This window comes from Coenobita brevimanus, chromosome 110, assembly GCF_032717465.1.
Source record: "Coenobita brevimanus isolate Jiangsu-jjx chromosome 110, ASM3271746v2, whole genome shotgun sequence".
NCBI lineage: Eukaryota > Metazoa > Arthropoda > Malacostraca > Decapoda > Coenobitidae > Coenobita > Coenobita brevimanus.
The window spans coordinates 46,842,887-46,864,845 of NC_137063.1; the positions used below are offsets into that span (position 1 = coordinate 46,842,887).

Consider the following 21,959-nt stretch of genomic DNA (forward strand, 5'->3'; position numbering starts at 1 on the left):
ATGTCTTTCTCGGTCTACCCCTCATAACCCCACCCCCAATATTAACACTTCTCACCTTCCTCACCCAACTATCATCCCCCATCCTCTCCACATGTCCAAACCACCTCAATCTACCTCTCCTCATCACAACACCAATACACTCCAGTCCCATCCTACCTCTCAACTCTTCCATTGTAAACCCAGCCCCTCCAGGCCTTGGACGCAGGGACGCACTGCACATCCACCTAATCATTGTCATTTCTGTACGTCTGAGCCGACGAATGTCTTCCTCCTTCACTGCCCAGGTCTCACTGCCATACAGCATTACACTCCTAACACACGCTGCATACAAAGACCCCTTAGCACGTAGGGAGAGCCCCCTCAATGTCAGGAGAGGCAAGAGCTCCCTGAACTTCTTCCAACCACTTCTCACCCTAGCCACAGAGCTAGCTCCAGCCCCACCTCCAGCACACAACATGTCTCCTAAATAACAAAACTCTTCCACATACTCAAGAGATTCACCAGCAAGTTCAATTCTTTCACGTCTGACGATCTCCACCTGCTCACCCCGGCACGCCGTACACATAAAATCAGCATTATCTCGCAGTCTACCTCTGATACCACTACATCTCTTATGCACCCATTTATCACACACACCGCACAAGATGGAATTACTTCCCACGCCCTTGTGGCAAACTGCACATGGCCACTCTCCCTCGTCTTTGACAGTACCGCCACCAACCCTAGATATCATCACTTTTGTTTTATCTGCATTTACCCTTAAACCCTTTTGCCCCATACCATCTCTCCACTTCATCCCTCGATTTCCCATGTAATTTTTTTTTTTTAATTTTCCTCAATCCCTAGATATCCCCCTCCTTCCCCCCCCCCCCAACACTCATGCGCCTCAACACTCCAAATCAACTCTCGATTTCGATCCCCGCCCCATGAATAGAATCAGCATATATCAGGGGAGGGGAAGGGGGAGGGGAGGGGGAAGCACTCGAGAGGGTAAAGGGTTGTAAGGGCTGTGGTGAGGAGGGGAAGGGGGAGGGGAGGGGAAAGAAATCGAGAGGATAAATGGTTGTAAGGGATGTGGTGGGGAGGGGAAGGGGAGGAGAAGAGGGAAGAAATCAAGTGGGTAAAGGGTTGTAAGGACTGTGGTGGGAGAAGGGGCGGGGTGACTACGGGGATGGGGGAGAGCGGTGGAGTTAGGTGGAGTGGATTGATATGAAGGGTAGTGAGAGGGGGAGGAAAGGGGGGGAGGGTGTTGGAATGATGGAGTGAAATGAATATGGAAGGTATTACTATCGTACACATCCATTATTATCATCACTGTTACCACACATTATATTCACTCCAGTTATTTTATCATTTCCATCACACTGACATCATCATCGTGGTGGTGGTGGTGGTGATGATGATGAAGATGATGATGATGATGATGATGATGACGACGATGATGATGATGATGGTGGTGGTGGTGGTGGTATGGCAGATGATGATGATGATGATGATGATGACGACGATGATGATGATGATGGTGGTGGTGGTGGTGGTATGGCAGATGATGATGACGATTAACTATCCTCCTTGTTCTATAAAAAAAAGACGGTGAAAAATAGCAAAAAGCCATAAAACTGCATAGTTAACACTGCCCTCATTAACATTCATTCCCCTCCTCCCCATCTCTCTCTCTCTCTCTCTCTCTCTCTCTCTCTCTCTCAGTTTCTCCTGGAGTGTTTTAATGTGATATACTGACTGTCCATAAAACTTCGTCCAACTCTTATCACATAAGTTTGGTCTTACCCATTAACCATTACTACACTTAAACACTCACTTTATTACAGAGAGAGAGAGAGAGAGAGAGAGAGAGAGAGAGAGTTATACTGACAAAAAAAGACAGACAGACAGACAGACAAAACATTTACATTACTCCTACGACACTAACAATCCCACCCAACCATACCACAGCTGCACCAAATCCCACAAAGGCCAAGGAGACCCACAGAACCCCCAAAACAAACCCAGAGAACCCAGTTTTATCCGGGTTTCAAAATACTGTTGGATCAAAGTCACCCTCTGTCCCGTTTTCTTTGTGCCGGGCTTGTGGGAGCGAGGGAGGGGGGACTAAAATGGCGGGTCCCGGTGCGCCTGTGTGGAGGCTGGGTTGGTCAAGTTTTATATGTATCTATGCATGAGAGAGAGAGAGAGAGAGAGAGAGAGAGAGAGAGAGAGAGAGACAGAGACAGAGAGAGAGAGGAGAACTGTGTGTGTGTGTGTGTGTGTGTGTGGCAGCAGTAGTAGTAGCAGTGACTAAAATTATTACTTATTATTATTATTATTGGTGATGGTGGTGGTGGTGGTAGTAGTAGTACTGGAGGTGGTGGTAATAGTAGTAGTATAGTTGTAGTAGTAGTAGTAGCAGTAGTATAGTTGTAGTAGTAGCAGTAGTATAGTTGTAGTAGTAGTAGTAGTAGCTGTAGTATAGTTGTAGTAGTAGTAGTAGTAGTAGTAGCTGTAGTATAGTTGTAGTAGTAGTAGTAGTAGTAGTGGTGGTGGTGGTAGTAGTCGTAGTGGTGGTGGTGGTGGTAGTAGCAGTAGTAGTAGTATAGTTGTAGTAGTAGTCGTAGTGGTGGTGGTGGTGGTAGTGGTAGTAGTCGACGTAGTAGTATTGATGGTTAAAAAACAAAGGAAATTATTGTTAAAAAATGCTGACACATGATCAGAGTCCTTTGTACAGGTGCACAACTAATTAGCCGTCACAGCTGTACTGCTGAGAGAGAGAGAGAGAGAGAGAGAGAGAGAGAGAGAGAGAGAGACTAAGAATGAGTGTAATTTGAATGTATCGCTTCTGAGAAGACGAAGGGAGGAAGGAAGGAAGGATGGAAGCAATGAACGAGGGAGGGAAGGTAGGAAGGAGAAAATGGAACATGGAAGGAACAACAGGACTGAAGGAGCGAAGGAGGAAGGAGACAGAAACGAGGAAGGGAAGATGTGATAAGGAATGGCAGGAAGAAGAGTGGGAGAAAGAAAGGAGACAGAAAAGGTAAAAATGAGAAGGAAGGAAGGAAAGAAGGAAGGATAGAAGGAAGGAAAGAAGGAAGGATAGAAGGAAGGAAGGAAGAAGGAAAGAACGAATGAATGAATGAAAGACAGGAAGGAGGGAAAACCTTTGTGGAGAGGAAGGCAGAGTGGGAATGACGAGGGACGGAGAGATGAATGAATGGAATACTAAAGGAGAGGAAGATAAGAGGGAGCGATAAAAGAGGAGACGAAAAAAGAAATCTGTGAAATATATAAACAAATAAATATAAAACTGAAAGGTGCATAACAGCAAGAAAGAAAATGAGGACAGCAAAAGGAGAAAGAGAAGAAGTTAATATGAACAGCGAAAAGAAAACGGAAGATGGGAAGAACACACAAAAAGAATGCAAGAAAATAAAAACTAAAAAAAGGAAGAAAGAAAAAGATGACATAATAACAAAGAAAAAGGAAGTACACATGACACAAAGGGAAACAAAAATGGATAAAGTGAAATGTACGAAGAGTAAGAATGAGTGAGACAAACGACACAGAGACTAGGGGCACAAAAGAGAGCAAGAGAAAATAGAGAGAGAGAGAGAGAGAGAGAGAGACAGAGAGGTAAGGCGGCCGCAAAATACCCCATTACCTTAGTTAATCTCCAGGTAGTTCAGGCCATTATTACAGTGACACTTTGTAATGAAAGAGAGAGAGAGAGAGAGGGAGGGAGAGAGAGAGAGAGGTATAATGTGAGGGATGGAGGACACCTGGACTCTCTCTCTCTCTCTCCTATGCCTCACACAAGTCCATCGTAACTTAATGGCAAGGGGAATTTTTTTTTTCGTATTTTAGATGACTTTGGAAATCCCTTGACGCCTATTCCTTAGCGATTTATTCTGGATATTACACCTCAATAATCTTCTTGCATGTGATTAATAAAACCGCAGTACGTGTATCTTAAAACTAATGTGTGTGTGTGTGTGTGTGTGTGTGTGTGTGTGTGTGTGTGTGTGTGTGTGTGTGAGAGAGAGAGAGAGAGAGAGAGAGAGAGAATGTACGGATGGACAGAGGGATGGAGAGGGATGAGCGGAGAAAGAAAAAGGGATGAACTAAAGCGGAGGGAGATGAAAAGAAAAGAAGAGGGAGGAAGAAGAGATAAAAATATAATGGAAAGCTACAGTACAGAGAGGGAAGAAGGGAGGGAGAGGTATGGAGGGAAGGAAAAGGATGGAATGGATGGATGGACGAAAGTAAAAAGGAGATGGAGAAAGGGAATCAAATGAAAAAAGGATGGATGAGTTAAAGGCAGGACAGACGGATGGATTATGAAAAGAATGGATGGAGGGAGGGACTGACAGATAAAAAAAAAAATACACACAGGAAGAGAGAAAATTATGTAAGAGACGGACAGATTAGACTAAGCAACCGATGGATGGATGGATGGATAGACGAATAGATGGAAGGAGGAAGTGACAGAATCGCCACGTCCAGGCTTGCCTTGGGGGCCACTTGGGTTTATGTGCGTCCGTGTGAGTGAGTAACGAGGTATACAGTGAGGAGGGCGAGTGGTGAAGGCTGGTAATGACTGTAATAACACACTGCCGATGGACTCACACATATTACCAGGCTTTCATTGCACTCAGTATTTGTAGACAGTAACCTCACCTTGCCACACCTTACCTCATCTGACCTAACCACACCCAGCCTGACCTCAAGTGACAATAATCTGGCCCAACAAATTCAACAATATGTAACCTATTTTTACTAAATAAAGAGACAATTTAACCTATCTTGACCTGAGCTAAAACACAACCAAATCCAACATGACCCAATCCAAGACGCCGAACCTGACTTCATGACCTAACAGCCAAAATAAACATAATCCAAAGTGACCTAACCAATCCTAATATAACCCAACCGATCCTCAACTCAGCTTCATCTAATCAAGTGGTGGGACTGGGTGATGACGCAGTAAGATACGGTGCCAATAGAGAGAGAGAGAGAGAGAGAGAGAGAGAGAGAGAGAGAGAGAGAGAGAGAGAGAGAGAGAGAGAGAGAGGCATTACATCACCTTTACTGCAGTCACAACCGGTAATGCAGTTCGTGTTATTGCCTAAGCTGACATAACCTCCTTTAACTAGATTACACGACCTGGTTTAGCTGGACCTAAGCTAACCTAATCACCCAATCCAATCCGTCTAAACCTAACCTAACCTAACCCTAACCTAGACTGCTTTTACGAACCTACTCTGACGTATCCTGACCTAATCTATCCAGCCTACTCTAACCCGACCTATTTTGAGCTCAGTCTAATCCACACCGTCCTAACTGGCCTAATCCAAGCGTGGGAGGCTGTGAGATGGCTGCTGCAACACCCGAAGCGAATGAAGCCACAGTTATTGGCCTTTCTGCCTCACATGACCTGACCTGGATCCACCGTGACCCACTGGCTATCGCGTTCACCACATGGTCTGCGTATGTCCTCAGCCTAATCCATGGCAGACATTTCAAAGAGGAGCTGGTAGTATGGCTTCTCATATTTATGCATGTGTTCTTACCTTGTTGATTAATCCAACCTGACCTACTCTTCTCCTCAACAGACCTAACCTTAAGTACGTAAATCTGCTGCCAATACTCTTGCTACAACAACTTTTACTGCCCGTAGCTTCCTACTCTTCTGCTCACTACTCCTCCTCCTACTGCTACTACTACTACTACCATTAATGCGGTATAAATGTAACTTCTATCAACATTAATACCATCACCATTACTATTACAACTACTAATGCAACCAACACCACCATCTCCACCTTTAACATCCACAAACACAAGTTCCAGCCACCAAAACCAACTGTTCACAAGGGGTACTGCTAAAAATTTCCCACACGGCACTCCACCACCACCACCACACCTCACAGTCCCCGCACATGTGTTTTACCAGCCCCACTCACGCAGGCGAGGCACAAGTTTTAAGTGCCAGAGGGTGTGGGGGTGTGAGGAAGGAGTGTTGGGGGAGAGAGGGAGGGGTGTGTGGGGGAAAGGTTCTTGCCAAGTGCTGGGGAGTTGGGGAGGCTGTCTCGTGGGGATGGGGATGGGGAAGGATGGAGTTGGACAGGTGTGGGGATGATCTGGATGGTGGGTGAGGGTGACGGGGAAGGGGATGGAGGGAGGGAGAATTATTGAGGACGAGACAAGGGTAGGTGACTGTATACTGAGAAACACAGGAAGAGGAAAAGAAAAGGGGAGAGGAAAAAGAAAGAGGGAGAGGTGTGGGAAAGATCTGGACAGTGGGTGAGGGTGACAGGGAAGGGGATACATGGAGGGAGAATTATTGAGTAAGACAATGATGGATGACTGGAGGGAAAACACAGGGAGAGAAAAAAATTGAGGGGAAAAAGGGAGAGGGAGAGATGTAGCTGGTAGGAAGAAGAGAGGGTGGGGGATGGAGAGACAAAGGGAGAGAAACACTGAGGGAGACATAGGGGATGGAAGGAGGAGGGAAAGGGAAGCAATGTAGTACTCAGACATATAAAAAAAAATGGATAGATGGATGGATGGATGAAGGAGGAAGGAAAAGAATAAGTGAGGGAATGGCAGTATAAATGAATGACTAACTCACTACGGCAGCAGGGAAAGGAATGCAGAGAGGACAGAATAAATTACGAGAAGGAAAAGAAAGCTAGAAAGGAAAGGAAAACAGAGGAAGGGAGAGATTGGAAGGAGACACAATAATAAAATCTCCAGTCGTCAACGTGCCAAACCATAAATACCAACACAAAATAGAAACGTGGCCGGAGTTTAGACCAGGGGAAAAAAAAAAAAAAGAGGAGGAAGGGTGGAAGAACGGGCACAAAACTTTCCTTTGCACACAGCGTACATACATAAGAACAGTGCTAAAACTAAATGAAAAATAGAAAACACGATATGAAAAAAATAAATTAGCTAAAACATAACGAACGAGATTACTGCACCAAGGACGACATGATAAGAATATACGGACGAGCGAGAACTGGAATGAAAAGAACACGGAAGAAAATGATAAAACGAGACAAACTGGGAAAATAACTATTTTAAAAAAAAAAAAAAAAAAAAAAAAAAGACGAAAGCGAGAGAACAACCGAAAGGAAATCATAAAACTACAGCAAATTGGAAAAAAAAAAACACGTGCGCTTCCCTACTCACCATCAAGGACGTGCAGGACGACTGACGCATCCTCACCCGTGGAAGGCCTGCACGTGTACTTGCCGGAGTCTGACGCACGTGCCTTGTACTTAAGCAGCTGACTCACCGTGCTGCTGCCTCGCTGACTCACCACAACCTCACCACCCGTGCCCTCGTAGTCCACCACCTGCGAGTCAAGAGGGAGGCACGGATGAGTGAAAGATAGATTAGTGGTGAGTCAGTGCTGAGTTAATGACGCCAGAGCTTACCAGTAATGAGTAACTGCTTCGTTAATGAGGAGTAGGTTTTTTTTTTTTTTTTTTATGCGAGGAAGAAGGAACCAAAGGCCATGAGCCCGCAGTAACAGTTCCCTCCAAGAGAAAAACAAAATACAACAGAGAGCCAAATTCAAGATCCGATCATTTTGAGATGCCTGGACACACTGCGTTTGAAAGACTGGAGATCATAGGTGGTGACAAATACATTAAAATATACGAGTATTGTGGGAAACACAGATAATGTAATCTCGTAATTTCAAACATGGCAATCTGTGTGTGTGTGTGTGTGTGTGTGTGTGTGTGTGTGTGTGTGTGTGTGTGTGTGTCATCCACATGGCTAGTTCCCCACCTTGGAGCCACGTTCTATCCTGTGGGGGGTCACGGGGCAATCATACGCATCTGAGGTCACAGGAAGACAGAATTTCGTAATCATTTTCCTCTGGCAAAACTTGTGAAGAATCCCTTTTCCGTCAAACATCCGGTGGAGAGCAACGCAAGAAGCTATGCAAGAGGACGTTCTGGAATTCTGGAGCGATTCATGAAAAAAAAAAAAAAAAAAAAAAAAAAAAAAAAAAAAAGGAGAGGAGAGGAAACGAGGAGCGTTTGGGAGGGAAGAGTTGTTACGTTCCCATCATTAAATTGGCAATCCAGGCGTGTCTGCTGTTCTCGCATACCTATTTCTGCAAACCCAATTTTTCCAAGAGGCTAAATGTAAATAATGTCAGCTTTAACCCTCTCATGGTGAAGACAACTCTAGTATTTTATTTATGTTGACGCGGGACAAATTTATTCAACTGAGAGTAAGTCAGAGTGTTTACTTCACACACACACACACCTAGGCTACTGGTTTGTAAGGAAGAAGTGCTCGGAGGCGAACTAAAGCTCCCTGCTACTTACTCTAGGGAGAACTTGTGAGAGGAGATAAACAGAAGAGTAAGTGTACAATAGTGTCTCATCTCCTGAATAACGAGATGGGTAAATGGTGAGTCAGAGAGAGGGTATGTGAAAGGAAATGAGCTAATCTGAGAGAGAGAGAGAGAGAGAGAGAGAGAGAGAGAGAGAGAGAGAGAGAGAGAGAGAGAGAGAGATTTTCAGGCTGGTGTGGTGTAGTCCCCAGGAACGCGATTTTTTACACACACACACACACACACACACACACACACACACACACACACACACACACACACACACACACACACACCTGGACTACTGGTTTCCTTATTTACTGCGTCATTTAAAGCCTGGCAGGCGAGTTAATCCTTTACTAACCTGGTCTTTACTTTCTCTTTTACTAACATTGTCTTTATTTTCTTCCTGCCACCACGGGATGCCTTTACTCAGCCCAGGAGAGACCCCAAGTAGTAAAGAGTTAAAGACGATCATCATTACCTTCTTTACCACATTGATGTCTTTATTACTCTGTTCTTGCAGCCGAGAGAGGACTTTACTGTGAAGGAAGGACGTCTAGAATAAAGTCTACATTAACTAGTAAACGACGGCTGACAACTTTACAATACTTTATTAAACGCCAAGACTTTATTGACTATTATCCACGGGGTATCTCTGTCGTCCAAAGGTAAAAAATGTGAATAATAGAGCCTGTGAATCAGAAGAAAGCCTTCTATCTATTTAAACGGCTGTCGGTCTCCCTCTATCCTCAGTCTATTGTAAATCCCAATAAATTCCTCCACCTACTTCTCCAGATATCTCTCATTTTTCTGCTTTTTCTTCTTTTTATATTTCCTGTAAATCTCAACAAAATCCTCTATTTATTAACAAATATCTATCTCTATTTCTCTATCTTCTTTTTTGCTTTATTTTTCTTGCAAATCCCAACAAAAACCTCTATCTATTTGAACAGCTATCTATTTCTCTATCTTCTTTTCTTTTACTTTATTTCTCCTGTTAATCACAAAATCCTCTACATAAACAACAATCGATCTATCCTTATTTGTATATATCTTTTTTCTACTTTATTTTTCCTGGAACTCCAACAAACTCATCTGTCTATTTCAACAGCTATCTATCTATCTCTTTTTGTATCTACGTATCTTGTTTTACTTTATTTCTCTCAGTTCTTTTTTTTTCAGCAGTTATTCTCGCTTCATCTTTTCCTTCTGGTCTCCCTTTACTTTCCCTCTTTTCTGCTCACTTGAATCTTCCTCCAAATCTCCCTCTTTATTTCCACCCACTCTCTCCTTCGTAATATTTCTCTCTCTCTCTCTCTCACACACACACACAATTATAATCTAAAAACAAAATAACTGTAAAGAGAGAGAGAGAGAGAGAGAGAGAGAGAGAGGGGGGGGGGCACTATTACCTCCTCAAAGCCTTATCTCTTTCTGGGATGGCTATCGCGGTGACGCAAGGGATGCTGAGGACACTGAGTGGCTATTAAGGACACTGAGTGGGTATTGTGGACACTGAGTAGGTATTTCTTGCACTGAGTGGACATTGTGAACACTGAGTCAGCATTGTGGACAGTGAGTGAGCACTGCGGACACTGAGTGGGCATTGCGGACATTGAGTGAGAACTGCGGACACTGATTGCGCATTGCGGACATTGAGTGAGCACTGCGGACAATGGGTGGGCATTGCTGACATTAAATGGGCACTGCGGACATTGAGTGGACGTTGCTGACACTGAGGGTATTGGGTAGGTACTGAGGTCGTTGTTTAGGCACTGGCTAAGGAGTGTGGGCATTGAGTGGCTAATGATACTACTGAGTTGGGGATAATGGGCATCAGGAGGGAAGTGACTGGGTAATGAGTGCAATGAGTGCACACTGCTTGGTGCGAGAGAGGGAGGGAGAGAAGGAGGGAATGAGGGAGCAAAACAGGTAGGCATGGAAGGAGGGAGGAAGAAAGGAAGAATGGGGGGGTAGGGGAGATCAGTAGGTGAGGAGAAAAGCAGGCACGGAAGGAAGACGGAATGGGGAGAGGCAGGCAGGAATATCGCAGGCAAGCAGGCAGGGATAGAAGCAGGAAAGCAGACAAGCAGGCAGAGAATGAGGCAGGAAAGCGGGGAGGATGGAAGGCAGGGAGGATGGAAGGCAGGGAGGGCGGCAGGCAGGTAGGGAGACACGCTGGCAAGATCGCAGGGAGAATGCACGCAGGCAGGCAGGTGGAGAAGGAAGGATGAAAAGGGTGAAGAAAGAAGGCACGTACTGAAGGAAGAATGAAAGAATAAGAGAGAGATGGAGGAAGCAAGAAAGGAGGATGGAAGGAAGGGAAGGGAAGAAATGGGACGGAAAGGAAAGGAACGGAAAGGAAGGTAAGCAGGATGGAGGAATGGAAGGAAGGAAATAGGAAGGAGGGTGAAGATGTAAAGGAAATGAACGGCAGAAAAATGAGGAAAAGAAAGAAACGAACAAAGGCGCGAATGACAAAAACAATATTATTACACAAGACTACATATGCAAAGAGAGCAAGAATGAAATTAGAGAAGAGGGAAAGAGGAATAAAAGAGGCGGTAAAAGACGAGGGAAGAGGACCTGAATTGGTACGGTTATGTGCCTTGTATACTGCCTCTCTCTCTTCCTTTAGTTGTTCGCATGCCATTTTCTTCCCTTTCCCTTTTATTTTCATTTATTACTGTCTTTCTCTTCTCTAGTTCTCCTTCTTTTTCTGTATTATTATTAATATTTATTATTATTTATTAGTATTATTAATCATGTTCATTTTTCATCCCTCACTCCTCTTCTTCTTTCTCTTCACTTTCTCAGTCTCGCTTCCTTTACTCCTCCCTTCTTACTATCACTTTTCTTCCTATATACCTTAATATTTCTTCCTTCTTTTCACTCTCTTTCCACCGCGTCTTTTATCTCTAGTTACCCCTTCTAACTTCTTAATCTTCTCTTTTTCCTTTTCACTCGTCTCCTTTAGCATTTATTGTCTTCCTTGCCAGTCCTTCTCTTTCTTCCTCCTTTCTTATCTTTCTATCTCCTCTTACGTCTTTACTACAACAGCTTCTATTCTCTCTCTCTTCCCTTTATTTTCCATTCTTTCTCTTTCCAACCTTATTTCCATCTTTTGTTCTCTGGTTTACCCTTATCCCTCTCATCTTCTCTCTCTCCGCTCGAGTTATGCACCCTTAAATTCTCTCCTTACCCGATCCTCCATCCTCTCTTTCTCTCCTTTTTCTCCCACATTCCTCTCATCTTTCCTCCTCCCTCCCTAATTCCTTCTTCCATTCTCCTCGCTTTCTCTCCTTCCCTCTTTCTTGTTTCTAATCATCTTTTTCTTTATATCTTCACCTTTCTTTATTCTTATTTACCCCTTTTTACTTCCTTCTCTCATAATTCCTTCTACTTTTTTTCTTTCTCTTCATTCATTTGTTGTTCTCATTCCTTCATGGATAATTTATCCTTCTTTCTCTCTGTCTTTTACTTTGTCTCCTTCTGTCTGTGTGTCTGTCTGTCTGTTCTGTCTGTGTGTCTGTTTGTCTGTCAGTCTGTCTGCCTATATGTCTGTATGTCTGTCTGCCTGTCTGTCTATCTGTTTCTGTCTGTGTAGGTTTTGTCCATTCATTTATCTGTCCATTTATTTCTCTTCATTTATTAATTCATACACCCATTTCTCCATTATTTATTCTTTTTTTTTTTTTGTACACAACATATTTCCTCCTCTTCTTCTCCAAATCCTGTCCAATTCAGACAACTTCATCACATCATCTCTCCCCCTTACTTCAACCTCTCTCTCTCTCTCTCTCCCCCCAACACAGAGTGAGTGAGAGAAAAAGCGAGCTAATTCATGAGCTTCACACCCTCTAGACAGTGACATGCAAAAACTCTCTCTCTCTCTCTGAAGGTAAGGAAAGATGATAAAAGAAACAAAAAAGGAAGCGCAAAAAAGAAATGAAGGAAAGATGACATGACAGGAGAGAAAATGACAAAGGAATGGAGAGAAGTAGAAGAGTGAAGAGGAGAGGGAGAAAAATAAAGGGGAACGGAGGAAGGGAAAAGACAAAAAACGGAGAATAAAAAAGAGAAGAAAAAAGAAAAGAAGAGAAGGGATGAGAAGAGAAGAGAAGAGAAGAGGGAAGAAAAGAGAAGACAAAGGATGATATTATGAAAACAGCAAAGAAGAGAAAAGGATAAATTAGAAGAGAAGAATGGAGAGAAGAAGAGAGAAGGAACGACATGAGAAGACCAGAAATGAGAAGACAAAAGAAGAATAAGGAAGAAAAGAGGTAAGGACCGGAAGAAGAAAAAGACATGGGAGAAGGTGAAGAGAAAGAAGTAGGAGGATGCAAAGGATAGATGGGAGAAGGAGGAGAGGAGAAGAGAGGAAAGAGAGAAGAGTAAGGAGGAAGAGAGAAGAAAAGAGAGGAGCAAAAGTGTGAGGAGGAAAAAAAAGGAGAAATTAATTATACTTTACCTTAATAATATTACCCCCACACATGTGAGAGAGAGAGAGAGAGAGAGAGAGAGAGAGACAGGGAGTGTGTGTGTGCGTTCATTACCTGACCTCAAGAACGGGCTAACTAGATTATGTCAGAAGTAATAAGAAAAAAAAAATGAAGTGGGCGGAAAGGAAGCGACGAACCCGGCCTTCTCCAAAAGATAAATGAGAGAGAGAGAGAGAGAGAGAGAGAGAGAGAGAGAGAGAGACGGGGGGGGGGGTAATATCAAGAGAAAGAAACAAGACGATGATAGAGATAGGGAAATAGATGGAGAGGGACTGTGATGGAGAAGAAAGATGGAGACGGGAGGAAACTGAAGGGTAAGAGGAAAAGTTAGAAACAGAATGGGAGAGAGAGAGAGAGAGAGAGAGAGAGAGAGAGAGGGAAACACGAGTGGAGGAAGAGAAGAAAACCGAAGATGAACTTTAAAAAAAAATCGTGAAAGTTCGTTCGGGGAAATTTGATGGCTGCGGGGAGAGAAGAAGAGAAGAGGGAAAAGGAGAAAGAGAGAAGAAGAGAAGAGGGAAAAGGAGAAAGAGAGAAGAAGAGAGGAGGGAAAAGAAGAAAGAGAGAAGAAGAGAGGAGGGAAAAGAAGAAAGAGAGAAGAAGAGAGGAGGGAAAAGAAGAAAGAGAGAAGAGAAGAGGGAAAAGGAGAAAGAGAGAAGAAGAGAAGAGGGAAAAGGAGAAAGAGAGAAGTGTGAGTGAAGGGGAAGGAGGAGAGTGGAAGGGGTAGAGAAAAGGAGTGCATGGTGGGGAGTGAGAGGGGGAAGAGGTCTGAGGAGAGAAAAGGAGAGGGAAGCGAAAAGAGAAGAGCACAATGGGGTGAATGGAGATGAGATACGGGGAGAGAAAAAGAAGAAAGAGAAGAAAATGAGAAGAGAGAAGAGAATATGGCAGAGATTGAAGGCAGTGAGAGAGAGAGAGAGAGAGAGAGAGAGAGAGAGAGAGACAAGAAACTAAGAGATAAGAAAATTATATGGTGGCTAAAGAAAAACAAAACAACTGCCAATTATATCAACTGTTATCCTACACCACCACCAACTCCCCCCCCCCTTTCCTCTCTCTCTCTTTTCGTAGTTAGTTGGTGTTCGCATCTCTTAATCCGCACTTCCTGTCTTTTCCATCCCAACCATATCTACCCATCTGCCCCTCTAACACACACACACACACACACACCACACACACACACACACTACACTTTAACCCAACAAGCATAACATCCAGAAAAATACTATTGTCTTTCCCTGTTCATCGCCAATCCTCCCGTGTGTGTGTGTGTGTGTGTGTGTGTGTGTGTGTGTGTGTGTGTGTGTGTGTGTGTGTGTGTGTGTGTGTGTGTGTGTGTGTGTGTGTGCGCGTTCATTACCAGACCTCGAGAACGGGGTAACTAGATTATGTCAAGCGTCAAAAAGAAAAAAAAAATAAGTGGGTGGAAAGGAAAAGACGACCCCGGCCTCCTGCAAGGATAAATGAGAGAGAGAGAGAGAGAGAGAGAGAGAGAGAGAGAGAGAGAGAGAGAGAGAGAGAGAGAGAGAGTAGGGTAATAGATGAAATAATTAGTTGTTCTGTTTCTGTCCAGCCACCATATAATTTCCTTTATCCTTTATTTTTTGCTCTCTCTCTCTCTCTCTCTCCACACACACACAATTGGTAGAGAGGTGGCTTGCAGTCCTAACGGACCCGGGTTCAAATCCCCGCTGGGGCAGGGAACAGTTTAAGGATTTGAATTTCATTAAATCAGGCTTTACTGATCTACCAGGAGACCCGCCGACATGTCGTAATAATACCCCTGGTAATACCAATACACCAGTCCTGTATGAGACAGCCCTAGCATGTATTCAATATGGACGGTGGGTGTTAGCGCCGAAGTGGTGATATGTAGAGGTGTATGGTATGTTGGAGGACTGCTGGGCCTTGATAGCAGGCTGTGAAGCCTATGTCCAGAGTCGGACACATAAAACACACACACACACACAAACTATCTTGTAACACCTCAGGATCCAAGACAGCGAGATGGCACATGACCAAGTTAAAGTGACCAGCGTATAGAAGACGTGTTTTTAGGACGTGTTTGCTGGAGACGATTTTTAAGACATTCGGACCCTCATACCGTCCTTGGCAACCAGACGGGGACCGATCTTGGGAACTTACAAACAGCAGTGCACTCCTTTACTACACGACCACTACATTTCCCTTGGTATTCAGATGATGATGATAATGACATGATGATGTTGATGATGACTAATGATGATGATGATAATGACTGATGACGATAATGATGATGATTGATGATTACAATTGACGATGATGATTATAATCGACGATGATGATAATGACTGATGATGATGATTATGATTGACGATGATGATGATAATGACGCAAGTTGTGTCTGGGTAGGAAGGATACCCGCTTGTTGGACTACTACTACTACCACCACTACTACTACTGCTACTACAAGTACTACTCCTCGTGCTATTCCTACTACTACTACTAACTACTACTAAATCTCGTGAACGGGCACCCCAGCTCATGTACAGGATTTTATCAGTAACATAATGAATTCTGTTACTAAGGCTTCTTACAGCGACCATCACACTACTGTAATTGTTTTTTATCTCCCTAATAATAATAATAATAATAATAATAAAATATATCCCTCATCTCCTGTCCAATCTCGTTAAATATTTTGCATACTATCTCGCACGTTTACCTAATCTCTCTCTCTCTCATAATAATAATAATAATAATAATAATAATAATAATAATAATAATAATAATATCCACTTCCCTCAACTTTTCTTTTAATATTTTGTATGTTACCTTGCATTTCTCTCTCTCTCCCTCATAATAACAATAATAATAATAATAAAAATAATAATAATTTTCCTCTTGTCTCGTCCTTTCTCGTTAAATAATTACATATTTTCCCTCTTCCTCTCTCTCTCTCCTCCGTACGCAACTCCCAGAAAGCCCCTTACGCACCCCTAGTGGACAGCTCCGGCCGTATTGAACTATAAAGCACTATTTGCACATAGGAGTAAATTCTATAAAATATGTGCAGGGTTGAAGTCCCGGGTTATTCTGTTAATTAATTTATTCTGTATCGCTTTTTATGCTTTTATTTCACCGTTTATTTTGTTGTTTATTTACTGTTATTACTGGAACAATGTGTATGATGGCTGTGTATTCATTTATGCATAGGTGTGTGTATTAATTCCTACCGTATTATGCTTGGTGTGATGATGATGATGATGATGATGATGATGATGATGATGATGATGATGAAGATTACAATGGTGACACTGAGGCTCGCTCACCCTACACACTATATGTATGTGGGGAATATGAGTTATGATGATATAACCTACTGTCCCTGAAACCTAACTTAATCTATCCACAGAACTAACCTGACCTAACCCAACCCAAACCCAACATTACCAAGCTTACCTAACTGCCATACAAATTAACCAAAGAAAACTGTGACCTCATATAAACCACTATCTTATTTTACCAATGCCAACACCACCAGAAGTCTCCCCTACGCAGAATCAAATCGTCTGGCGGTGGCAGGAATAGAATAAAAACAGATGTTCATCATAATGACAGGTAAATGAAAGCAACTAACGCTTTCCCAAACATCTTCCAGAAGCTGAATAACACCGTCTGACGGTACACACAACAAAATATAAGGATAATTCATGGTTCAAGCATGAATATATATATATATATATATATATATATATATATATATATATATATATACAGTCCAAGTGACAAAAATCCACTCTGAATAAATGATTATTAATTTACACACATACCGTTATCCTCATCAGAGATAATCGCCTGTAATCATCTGGCGTCCATCAATTTATCATTACCACACAAAGCATTCTCATGAAAATTACTGCTAATATAATTAATGATAATAATGAAGATGGCATAGGATTTAAGTACAGTACATCGGCAAGCATAATTATGTACTCTCTCTCTCTCTCTCTCACTGATCAACAGTTTCCGTGATATTTCATTACCGTTACTAATAAAAAATTTTATTACTCCGTAAGGGAATGACCTCCAGAGCAGAATATGGAAGACGTCTTTTTATTATTTATTTTCGTTTTGTCTTCTACAAGCCTGTTTCCTCTACAAAAACATTTCTTGCAACAAACGATGACGTACTTGTTTAATCTCCTCATGCTTCACTAAACGATTTTATTCAGCCTTGGAATGACCTCTCTTCCTGAAGGGGTTAAGGTGCAGGCGAAGGGGGGGGGGGTGGAGAGGAGAAGGAGAGGCAAGAAGGAGTGCGGGGTAGGGGGGAGACCCAAGGAGGGGGAGGGGGGCGTGAATTCGACTCTCGGGAAGCAGGGCGGGGAATAAAGGAGAAGCCGGGGTTCGAGGAAATTGAATACCTACAGAATGGTAGTGGCTGAAGGGGCAGGGGGAGGGGGATTGGAGGTGTGGGGGGAAGGGGAGGTGGTGGGGCACGGGAGGTCAGGGTAGAAGCAGGGTTGAGTCGGAAGTAAAATGCAAATGAAAAAGAAGGGAGAGGGGAGGGTGGAGGAAGGGGGAGGTGTGGGTGGAGGGTGGAAGTACTAGAGGTGGGAGGTGGGGAGGAGGTAATGGGTAAAGGGGAATGAAGGGGTCAGTGTGGAGAAAAAAAAGAGGTTGGGAAGTGGGTACATGGGGAGGTAAGGGGTTGGAGGTGAGGGTAGAGAGGAGGGAAGTAGGGTGAGGGAAAGCTAGGACTGGGAAGGGTGGGGGTGGATGGTGGGATTGAGGGGGAGGTATGGGATGAGGACGAAACGAGATTGGATGGTGGGGTCTGGGAGGAGGTAGGGGATGAAGTGATGTGGAGGGTGGGGTTGGGGGAGGAGTAGGGAATGGGGAGGTGAGAAGGAAGGTGGGGTTGGGGGGGAAGGAAGTAGGTGATGAGAAAGAGGTTAAGAATATAGACAAACGAGGGATGGGGGTCATGAGAGGAGGGGAACACATCTGGGTACACCACACAAAGTTACTCGCGTCAAACAAGGGTCTGGTTTAAGATGGGGAGTTTGGGGACGATATGTAGACGAGATCGAGAGGGGGAGGTGGGAGGGGAGAGGGGCATGAGAGCTGTGGAAGGTGGGGTGGTGAGACTTCTGGATGCGCCACACAGACACAATAGTCAAATAATCGCAGGTCTTACGGCGTTCCGGGCGAGTCGGGTACAATTTAGAAACGAAGGAAGGGTGGTGGGGGGATGAGATGTGTGGAGGGGGGAGGAAAGACTGTGGAGAAAGGGGGAGTGGGGTTTGTGGAAGGGGATGGAGGACTGTGAAGGGGGGGAGTGGGATTTGTGGAAGGGGAGGGAAGACTGTGGAGAAGAGGGGGAGGGGGGAGTAGACGGGATTTGTGCAGGGGGAAGGAAGAACTGGAGACGGGGAGGGCGGAGTGGGGTTTGTGGAGAGACAAAGGAGAACTGTGGAGAAGGGGGGGGAGGGACAGGGTTTGTGGAGGGGGCATGGCGACATCTGGGTAAGCAACACAAAAAATACTTCATGTAAAATAATCAGTGCTCTGTGTGAGGTTCGGGTATACCCAGAGTAGTATTTGTAGCATCAGGCCCTCATTACATTTCAAAGGGACTCTCTCTTTCTCTAAACACACACACACACACATATACATATATATATATATATATAATATTTCACTATTTAATGTAAAAGTAATGTACTGGTTGTTTAGGTCTTTTCTTTGTTGTTACGTGTTCATTTCTTTCTAATCGTTTGTACTGTACTGTACTTCCACCGACAATGTGTATTTTAAATAAGTTTGTTCACAACATTAAAATATTCTTTGCTCATGGTCATGATTTGTCTTGGTTCATATCCTTTGTCCTGTTCTCATTTGTTTTGGTATAGTTTTGTTTCTGTTACTGGATCCTACCCACGCCCAGGGTCTGGCCAGAGAGGCATCCATGAGTCAGACTGCTTACGCTGACCCAATTCAGAGTGGAGCTGACCTAAGAGGGGTGTTGGGCTGATGAGACCTGTTATTCCCACCTCCACTGTCTCTGGTCATCTTTATCCACAAGTCACGTACCCCTTTGCTACATAAGTACTTAGAAACTGAGGGGTGTGTATGTATAGGTATTTGTGTATGTATGGGTTTGGAATGGGTCAAAAGAGGCTATTATTCTGATTTATAATTTATCCAAGTACTATGCAACTTCTGCAAATAGACGTACTTGTAGACGCTGTTTCCTCAATACCTCAGTTTTGGTAAGCCATGGTTACCAATAATCCTGGTATTGTGGTAGAATATAGAGGATAAGGAGATTCTTGACCCTCAGCACACAGCCTCTCCCTGTATCCTACTCAACATGCAGGAGTAACGGGGGCAATATTCCTTCTCCCTCAACCCCAGGGATATTGTTGGCTCCATGGCTTACCAACCCAGCGTAATAAAGTTCCCTGATATATGAGGCGCCATTTGGTTGGTCACTCAGGGTAGTCAGCTGCAGGAAGCACCACGTCAAGGGAACTGATGCTGGTCACCCACAACTACCTGTATCACTGGGAACACTGATTATGTCCTCTACCTCCCTCCATCTTTTACGTGGGAATGTGGGTTGGGATGGTCCAGATGGTTGGGGGTGGTGGGGGGTGGTGGGGGGAGTGGGGGGTGGGGGGGAAGCGGTTGGGGGATTGGGGATCGTGGGGGGCGTGGGGGATGTTGGGTTGGTGGGAGGGTGGGGGTTAGGGGTGGTATGGGGATGTGGAGGGTATTGGGGGGACGGTGGGGGGAGTTGGGGAGGTTGGGGTGGGGTGGTGGTGGGTGGTGGTGGGAGGGCTGAGGATCGGGGTGGGGGTGGGTGGTGTGTGGGTGTGGTGGTAGGGGGGTGGGGGGGCTCGCCGCATATGCGGACACCCGTCTTTTTGGCCCTAGTACCCCTGGACAGCATATGCGGACACCCGTCTTTTAGGGGTTAAGTAAAGAGCACACCTTCAAAATGCTGGGTACAGGTCGGAAATAACACAGACAAAAGGCATGGGTGAAAACATAACCTCTAGACGTGGTGACGGAGGTAATGGAGATGACACAGCCGATGGTGATGGTACCCTGACCTACCACACCAGCACCACACTACCACAAATACATAAACTTACGTACCATACTACAGTGGTATCAAGAGTGGCCTATACCACACCATGACAGTGAGAGTTACCACGTACCTTATTATAGTGGTACCACACGACGAACAGAGGCTTGTCGTGCGAGCTCTCCACCACGCAGGTAAGGTTGATTAGGGAGCCTCTGTGCACGTGGATGGCAGGACCGTTGACGATGACCGCGCTGGGCACTGTGAAAGAATTAGACGGTGTGGTAGTGGTCTAGACCGTATGGCTGGTCAAACACGTACACAAACGCTCACATGACGGGGTATGGCAATGGGATATTGCAGCACGGTTTGTGAAATACGCACATAAACATACAAATACAGTACATATACACGCGACGCGGCTGGTGACGCGGTTGGTATGTCGCTGAACACTGAACAAAAATGAGATGGGGTTCAACTCTGGCCCTAGCCGCCCTGTTGGTGAAGGGGATGGGGAGGGGGGTTCAATCTGTTAACTGTAGGTCAAGGGTTCGACGCTCGGCCACGCAAGATAAGGTCATCCATCCCTGTGTGTCTGGTTGTCAGGGGTCCATAGGTTAACCCTGCTGACCCCACCTTACTGTATGGTTTAGTCGGTGATTGTATTCAACAAAAAAAAAAGTCACCGATTACTATGAATATACATGCCGTTATACATTCTCTCTCTCTCTCTCTCTCTCTCTCACACACACACACACACAATGTACACATGCTGACTCAAGTGATAATATAAAAACTAAGCAAAGACATGAAAGAATAAGACTGGTAGAAAACATTAGTGACATGAAAATAACTAAAAGGAATACAAATGTGATCCCTGATGAGAGACTGCTTGTGTGGAAGCTACAGATGATCTGTGGATGTGTTACGAGTTGGACGAAGCGAGAGAGAGAGAGAGAGAGAGAGAGAGAGAGAGAGAGAGAGAGAGAGAGAGAGAGAGAGAGGGGGGCAAAGAAAATTGCTCGGGACTGGAAAAAATATATATGTGTGTGCAGGGGTGAAAAAAAAAAAATGACGTGAGGATCTAACGAAAAGCAACGGAAAACGAAAAGATATAATTAAAAAAACATTAAATAAAAGACACAGGAAAAGGAAAAAATATCTGTCCTGATGAAGCAAAATGTCACGTGAAAAGTTCTACGTGGCAAAAAATAATGAAAAAAACAAACAAACAAACAAAGAAGGGAGCGGGAGGGAAAAAAGCGTGAAAAGAAGAATAAATGGAAGCTAATTAAGAAGGTAACGAAATGTGGAAGGATGAAAGGGCAGGTTACAGGAGCGAGAGAGAGTTGTATAAAGTGTTGGAATATTTTTGGGTGCGTGGGAGGATGACAGTCAGCCCGAGATGATTAAAGAATGTGTGTGTGTGTGTGTGTGTGTGTGTGTGTGTGTGTGTGTGTGTGTGTGTGTGTGATATAATTGTATGTATGCATGAAAGTTTGTATGTTCATGTATATCTGTAAATGGAGAGATTATCATGATACTATTGGGAGCGTGGGAAAATTATCGCTCACCTGGGAAACTAATTTACTGAAGGCGGGGAAATATTAACTATGGGCCAGAAATATCCAGAGAATAAATAAGCCATCTTTTAATATGGAAATGCAAACGAACACAGAGATTAGAGTGAAAAACGAATTAATATGAGAAACGCCGATGACACGTGGGAAGATGCCAACGAAGAATACTACGCCAAGGATGTCGGTGTTTGGTGAAAAAAAAAAAAATAATAATAATAATCAGAGGAGTTACGGAACTGATATTAACCTGAGCAATTTTTCTTTGATCTGTTCGTGGGAGTGACTGATATGCGGAGAGTATTAAGGGGGAATGTGTACATTAAGAAATTCGAACAAAGCGACTGAATGAAAAGAAACAAAATATGGAGTGTGAAACAGGGAAGTACGTGAAACAGAATGGGTTTGTAACATGTAAATATAAGTACAGAGGAACAGCACAAAGAGAAGCG

At 44.0% G+C, this 21,959-nt stretch overlaps 1 protein-coding gene across 1 annotated transcript in view; it reads right to left on the reverse strand.

Moving 5' to 3' along the window:
- Positions 1 to 7,177: 7,177 nt before the first annotated feature.
- The window catches only part of LOC145417574 (uncharacterized), a 59,314-nt gene continuing 44,532 nt past the window's right edge, over positions 7,178 to 21,959 (reverse strand). The window contains exons 7-8 of the mRNA XM_080286280.1: positions 20,064 to 20,191; positions 7,178 to 7,351 (exon numbers count right to left, since the gene is read on the reverse strand). Of these exons, the coding sequence (XP_080142406.1) occupies positions 7,178 to 7,351; positions 20,064 to 20,191 (302 nt within the window). The remainder of the gene's footprint in view (positions 7,352 to 20,063; positions 20,192 to 21,959) is intronic.